The sequence below is a fragment of the Gavialis gangeticus genome, unplaced genomic scaffold (assembly GCF_001723915.1).
Source record: "Gavialis gangeticus isolate Ggan-Ray unplaced genomic scaffold, GavGan_comp1, whole genome shotgun sequence".
NCBI lineage: Eukaryota > Metazoa > Chordata > Crocodylia > Gavialidae > Gavialis > Gavialis gangeticus.
Genome location: NW_017729022.1, coordinates 63,577,616 through 63,585,051, shown reverse-complemented (window position 1 = coordinate 63,585,051; position 7,436 = coordinate 63,577,616). Strand labels below are relative to the sequence as shown.

The following is a 7,436-nucleotide window of genomic DNA, read 5'->3' as shown; positions in this document are numbered from 1 at the left end:
CCCATACCTCCCTTCCCAGGAGTGTGCATAGCAGCAGGAAACCAGCCACCCCCACCACGAGATGCCCATGGCTCCCTCCCGCTCCCTGGCTGGGCCCTGCAGTCACGCATTCCCACCCTGCCCCTAGCCTCATGCACCCTCCAGCCCCAACCCTGCCCTACTCCCTCCCTTACTATGGGGGCCTCAATCTGCTCCCCCCCCACATAGATTTACCTGGAGGGAGCTGCACACGCTGCTCTCCATGCTGCCTGGCAGCCATATGCACATGAGTGTGCACACGCACGTGGAGCCCACTGCCTCCAATCACCCTCCTCCTGCTCCCCCCAGCCCCAAGCAGCCCCTTGCAGGATGAAACTGCCAGCCTTCAAGCAGAAACCCACCTTTTCCCACTTTATTCTCCTTTACAGGAGACAATCCATGTTTTTCTCCTTAAAAAGGAAAATCTGTGTTTTTCTTTGGCAAACGGAAAACCCAGATCCATACCATCATGATGCACTCTTTTCCATCAATAATATACATATAGCTTGGCTGCTGTGAAGCTAAATAACCCTTAATCATCTCTCTTCTGATACTGATACTACCACAGGAATAAAGGTATACAAGAGCAGGAGAGGAAAGCATTCTACATAGGTTTTTGTATGTTACTCTTGTTACCCTAGTTACCTGGACATCTTCCAAAGGGATGTAACTATTTCCTGCCCTGTACAGGTCATCCTCACCCAAGGGGTAGAGCTGCATGTGGACCAGCGTTTTGGTAGGGCTTATTTTTTCTTTTATTGTTGAAGGCACTGCTCTGCACTTACCAACAGAGAAAGCAAGTTATAGGATGGGCGCCATGCCCAGGAGCTGGAGGTGCTGAGGGTTGCAGTGGCTCTTAGGTCAAGTCATTTCACAGACTGGCTCCAGCCCTCGTAAAGGCTCTGTGGCCTCCCCAGACAAACTCAGTCCCCCATTGTGCCTGAGTAGTGGAGTGTCACCCACAGCTTTCAATCCAAAGATCCATGCAGATGATAGGTCATGGTGCTCCCAACCCACAGGCCTAAAGGGATCCTGAGAGGGGCAAAGGGGAAAAGAAGACGTGACTTTATCCTAGGAGCGGGCAATTATTTGGAGGGCCACTTAGGGAGTATTGATGGGCTGAACCAGTACTCCCTCCCTCCCCACTCCCTGCAACAGTTCACCAAAACTCCCTAAGTGGCTCTTCCCCAGGGCCTGGCCCTGTGCTGTCACCACTTGGTGATCTCAGGGTCTCCATGGAGACCAGCTCAGGACCCATAGCAACAAGGTGTGCTCAGCCTGGTGGATGGGATGGGGCCACAGGCAGGCAGGGAGCAGCATCCAGGAGCCAGACAGGTGGCCAGGACTAGGGCTGGGATCAAGATCACAGGGCAGTGACAGCATGGGGCCAAGGCCCGGAGCAGAGCCACAAACTGCTCCCCGTGCACCGCTGCCCACAGAACCAGCACCCATTGCAGGGACATGTGGGCAGTGACTCATGGCTCTGCCCTGGATCCCAGCCCCACACTGTCACCACCCTGCAATCCTAATCCTGATCCCAACCCCAGCCCTGCCCATCTACCCCACTCCCGAATGCCACTCCCTGCCTGCCCACGGCCCCATCCTATGCATCCATATGAGAACACCCTGACCGTATGGGTCCTGGGCTGGTCTCCATGGAGACCCCACCCATCTGCTCCACATAGCATCCCCAGCAGTGGATGCAAGGCAGACGGGCCAGGATGCCCAGGCAGTAAGGCTGTGTGCCTGGCAGTGGCAGCTGGAAGAAGCCACCATTGCAGGGGCTGCTGGGAAGCTAATCCAGTCAATGTGCTGCCCCTGCCACACTGTGTGCCCGGGGGCAGCGGGACTGGCTGCACATACCCCGGCCCAGGCTACCTGTCATGCTTGGGCCGGGCAGGGTTGGTGGACTCGCTCTGGGCCAGATAAAATCCCTTGGTGGGCCAGATTTTGCCCACCTCTGTTTTATGCATCCATGGAAGGATATAATTTGACACTGATGGAAACAGTCACAAACCATACTCAAAACAAAATGTAATGAATACGCTTTTTTCCTATTTATTTTGATTATATGTTACCGTCTCTCAGTCTTTTGTTTTAAAATTTAAGAGAGCAGGAGTTCGCTTAACAAACGATAAACCATAATGAGATTTTTTAATGTATTTCTTTATGAGCTTATTACCAGTTGCATCATAAACTCCTTATAGTTCCTGTTAATAGACTAAATATGCATTCGCATGTTGCTTGCACTGCAAACCACAGGCACATCAGACATCAGTCATCAGCCAAGGTTCTAGCACCCAAAACATGAACCCGTTACTGAAAGAAATGTTCTGTGACTGTAGGTGGCAAGCTGTTATAGCTGTTGGGACCAGCCATCAGTGGGAGGATATGATCAAATATGCTTATTTTGTACATTATTCTTGTTCAGCAAGTTTAAATTACACAGCTTAGAAAGAAGACAGCCTCTGTCGTAGCATCAGTAGTGCCAGTTTCTTCCCTAGACTGATACCAATGATTTCCCTTTTTTATATATACATGTGTGTGTGTGCGTGTATTAGCAGATCTTGAATCTTCTCAATACATTTTGGAGAAAGGTCTACCATAAATATATGACTTGATAAAGTTACAGCTATTGAGACTGATTGATTGTGTGCAGCTAGCTTGATTCATAGAAATAAACAGATGCCAACCTTGGCTGTAAAACTAATTCTTTAAGTGTCCCTCCTTGGTTTATGGTTATAAAATATGAAATAGCTTTATAATTCCAGACAAAAAGATCAATTCTCCATAAGCAGAGACGCTGTTTCCTTGTGACATTATAATCACTTTCAGACTAATTTATGTTCCCTCTAGAACTATGCTGCTCCCAGCATTGTGTCCACTGAGTTGAATACTGGACACTCTCCATTTACTTGGTGATATTCCCTTCCCTGTGGGAGTGATGATGGACATTTATGACAACAGCCATCTTCGCCACTGCTAGTGAGCAAAACTTCAACCTGACTGGCTGACGCCATACAGTGTCCAACTGGGTCACAATATTCCCTAGGAACAATAGGTCTCAGTGTCTGGCTGTTTTGAATGCTCCATCCCACACAGTTGTCCATTTAAAAGAATGCAGCCTAATTAGACCTCCCCTGCAGAGGGAAATTGGTTCATCTATATAAGTAAAACTTCTGTAAACTGTGAGGTATCGGAGGCATCTATCTTCTCATGTGCAGAGCTTCTCTTCTCTTTCCCCTGTCCTCTTCCCCAAGAGATCAGGCAGAGGAGAGTCACAGTCAGGTGCTCATGAGGGTCCCTAGGATCTGACCTTGAAGTAGGCTTCAACTGTAGGAAAGGGAAATAAAGGGTGTATCAAAAGAGAGAGATGAGCAGGATCTAGTTTTCTCTGTGAAAAGTCTGACAGGCAGGTGCAGGAGAAGGGGGAAGAGAACACCAGTCTGGCACTTACTTGCATATTCCTGGGGTGTCATGGGCAATTCAATGACCTGCCTGAAGGCCGCAATCCATTCCTGCTGCTCGCTCTCTGTCTCACAGGTGAAGAGGTAGTCCCGATCAGGGGTGACAATGGTGAGGCCATATGGCCAAGAGAAGTTGCCTTGCATACTTGCTGGCAGCCCTGGCTTGACGCTATAGCCATTCTCCCCACTGCCCACAAACACCTCACCTTTAGCAAACGCATCCTACACAGCAGCAGGAAAAGAAAGATCTGTCATTTGGGGGCACTTGCAGCACTGAAGCAGATCTGATCCCACCAACACCTGGGCTAGGAGAGTTTGCTATGGTTCTACGCTTTAGTAGATAGGGACTATGACTCCCATGATCATAGCAGGTAGGTGGACAAGGTGTAGAGAGTGTCAATGAAGGGGAGAAAGGGACCTGGTAGCCCAGAACACCTTGGAGATTAAGCTCAGATGAAGCTACTAAAAGTGATCTCTGGAACCAGAGGCCAACAGAAGTAGATGTGGAAGTCAATGCTTTGGAAGGTGGGGTTCAGATGACAGATCTACCTCCCTCCAGAGCAAAGCTGTGGAAATGGACACTCCAACTGTACCTTGTCCCAGGCTACAGCACCATCTGTGGAGGTGAAGTTACTCCTTTTTATAACTCACCAATGGATCTTTGAAGTACATGAGTCTTCGGTGATCCAGTGTGAACCAGCGCTTCTTAAAGGCCTCTTTCTGCTGTGGAGGTAAAGAGGTGGGGGGATATTTATAGAAGGCAAGTGCCCTCTGCTGGAGAAAGTGTGGAATGAATACCCCAAATTAATTTTAGGCTTCATCTAGACCATGGGTAGGCCAGATAAGCAGTGCCAGGCCAGGCCACAGGCCAGACTTGGCCCAAGAATTCCCCTGCTCCCTCCCTACCCCCCATGCCAGATCCAGCACATGGGGCACACACATTACCCCCAACATTAGCCCAGGACTCTGCCGCACTAATCTGCTTCAGCTGGTCTGGGATCTGCATTGCATGTGGTGCCTGTTCTGGTTATTCCAGGATCCACACCACCCATGGTGCAGTTCCAGACCAGGCAGGGGCAGGGGAGGAGAGGCAGTGTGTGCAGCCCAGAACCTGGACTGGCTGGTATAGGACAGGTCCTGGAACAGGTGCCACATGTAGTGCAGATTCTGGAGGCTGCATCCTGAGCCTGGCAAACAGGGCTGGCCCAGCAGCATGTGGGTCAGCTCAGAGCCAGCACCAGGGGCCGGACAAACTGGTGTAGCAAGCCATGTCTTTGACACCCCTGACCTAGACGTACAAGCCTACCAAAATGGGCTCACATTCTCAGTCCTGGAGAAACCTCCCAGCTTGTGATGAGTTGACAGGGAGATTCGGTATCTATGATTTTTTTTCAATCCTGAGTTTCTCCCTGAATGCTTCCCTTGAAAGGCCCCTGGAGATCAGAAGCCAAGGAAATTCTATCTATGAGTTCATCTAGGGATATATCCTGCCACATAGGCACTCTAGCTCATCTGGAGAGCCCTGCTCTTCTGAAGTGAAGAAGAAATTCAATTGCCATGTTCATTTAATTCCAAATCTCTTCACTCCACACATCATGGCTCCCTGATGAGCCCCCAGCTCTGCCTTGGCTGGTGTATGGAGAGGCCTTGCCATGGGGTTTTGAGAAGTCTGGGAAAACACAGATAAACAGGAGAGCACTGAAATGAAAAAGGCCAGATGAGGAGCCCTGGTATTTCTCTGATGTCTGCTCTTCAAACAGACTCCTGGGGCTGTATCACCTTACCTTAGGACCAGTCTTCTCCATGTATCCCTCCTTCAGGAAATTCCGCATCAGTCGGCTTTTGATCTGCATAAAAGAATGACACATCCCTGCATTCCTTTCAATGTAGCCAGCACTTGTCATTCCCTCCTTCCCTCTCAGCCTATCTCTAACCTTCTGACTGCTTTGCTTTCTTTCTCCTCTCCACCCTGCCTCTTGTCCCTCTCGCAGTTGGTGAACTAAAACCCATTTGATGTTCCACCTGCTAAGGTCACTTGACCTGCCCTATAAAGGACAGGCCCAGCTCTGGAGCTGTGGAAAAGGCTGGAGGACAGTTTTTCTCTGCTTATCTCAGATCTTTCTAACCATGTCATCATTAGGATGTGTAGGCACAGTCAGTACATACTGTAACTTCTGTCTCTTTACTTGGAGTAGTCTACTGTAGAACAGGTGGTTCTCAATACCAGCAGGAAGGCCGGTTACTCTTCTCAAGTTGTTTCTTACCTCATTATCACTGGCCATGGGAAAAGCCACCTTCAGATAATGAAACTGCACTGAGCGAATGGCATTGAACCAGTCCACTATTTCCTGAGGAACATGACAGCAGAGGAGAGAAAGCTTCAGCACAACCAAACCCCTCTTTACAGACAGCTCTGTGGGAATACCTTTATGCTTCTCCCAAGGGCTATGTTCTTATAATAGTCCTCCCGGCTGCCTTCAGAAGTTTCTCCTAATCCCTACAGTGGCTCACAAATTCCACAACACAATCAACAGCTGGTATCCCCAGCCTGCCCCTTAATGCAACTTCTCCACCATTCCTTACCATGACTCCCCTTCCACTCTATACCTACAGCAACTTCTTCCACACCCAGAAATCCCATCCCATTTCCTACAGCAGCTGTCCCCACTTACAGGTCTTTACAAAATTTAATACACTGACTTTGCTAACTTTTCACACTCCATTCCATATAGCACCTGGGAATGCTGCCTAATGCTAGAATGGGCCCTTGTACCTTTCCATTTTCATGGTAGACAAATATATTACGGGTCTTGTTGTCCTTGAGGTAGGTGATCTGGAGGCCATTGGGATTCCCAACCTTCGCTGGCTGGAATGTGGCATTGATCACATCAATCTTAATATTTATTTTGGGCTCCTTTGCCTGGAAAAAGGGAAATAAAACTGGTCTGACAGGGTACAAAGAGACATGGATGAAAAAGAAAGGAGAGAAGAATTCCACCTGGGATAGGGAGAATGGAAATATGAGCCAGCATTGAAATAGATGGAATGGAAATATGAACCTGACACCTAAAGTCAGGATGCACTGAGACTGCAGTGAGAAAGGAGGCTTCAGGACACGGTGTGTGGAGAACAGGACCATGACACCAGCAAGCACTATGTACAGGGAAAGGAGCAGGGTCAGCCTTCCAAGCAGGCCATACTCACATCTTGTTTGGTGAAGTACTTGAGACACCCTTCTTTCTCAGACAAGATGAACTTGCGGGGTAGAAACTGACAATTATCCCGGCCCCGTTTCCACAAGGTCCCTTCCTTCACCCCTAAGAATAGAGAGACCAGTTTGAGAGTGTATCCACTGGGCAAAGTAGGTCTCAGAGAGATGCAGCCTGCCAGGGTTTCCAGACCCCCAGGATGGAGCACCATGCAGGGTATCTCTGCCCCCTCTGCAACTGAGAGCTCTGTCAGAGGCACTGAGGCCCTGTGTGGCTGTCTCTTGTGATTAGAAGGAAAGAGGAAGGATGAGGGTGAGGAGGAAAGGGGAATGTACTGGAATATAGATCCAGGCATGATATATTCTCTCAGCAAGGTTCCCCGCTCCCTGGCAGTCACAGGGAGAAGATGTTCACTCAACCATTCTCCATTTCTCCATGCTGCTCCCCACCAACCTGCCTGACTGCTTACCATCCCAGCTATGTGCAGACACTGGCAGTAGGCCACAATTCTTACCACTTAGTTTCACAAGCCCTCAATCAAAGGATTTGTGCATTGTAGTGCTGACAGTGTAATTTTGAAGACAGCTTGCTGTGGTTTTGGGGGTGGGGACTGGAGGGTAGATCAAAAGCTGATGGGCAACCAATGGCCTTCTACGCATGTGACCTAGGTCTTTACACAGAATCCCAACTTGGGGTTTCTACATATTTGGGGATTCAAATCCCTTTGCTTGCGGGGGGGGGG

At 49.2% G+C, this 7,436-nt stretch overlaps 1 protein-coding gene across 1 annotated transcript in view; it reads right to left on the bottom strand.

Annotated features, from left to right (window-relative positions):
• Positions 1–2,142: 2,142 nt before the first annotated feature.
• LOC109296036 (arf-GAP with dual PH domain-containing protein 1-like) overlaps positions 2,143–7,436 on the bottom strand; it is a 14,245-nt gene continuing 8,951 nt past the window's right edge. Inside the window, exons 5-11 of the mRNA XM_019515242.1 lie at positions 6,690–6,802; positions 6,259–6,405; positions 5,750–5,833; positions 5,270–5,332; positions 4,137–4,208; positions 3,476–3,707; positions 2,143–3,351 (exon numbers count right to left, since the gene is read on the bottom strand). Coding sequence (XP_019370787.1) covers positions 3,323–3,351; positions 3,476–3,707; positions 4,137–4,208; positions 5,270–5,332; positions 5,750–5,833; positions 6,259–6,405; positions 6,690–6,802 — 740 coding nt within the window. The 3' untranslated portion in view covers positions 2,143–3,322. The remainder of the gene's footprint in view (positions 3,352–3,475; positions 3,708–4,136; positions 4,209–5,269; positions 5,333–5,749; positions 5,834–6,258; positions 6,406–6,689; positions 6,803–7,436) is intronic.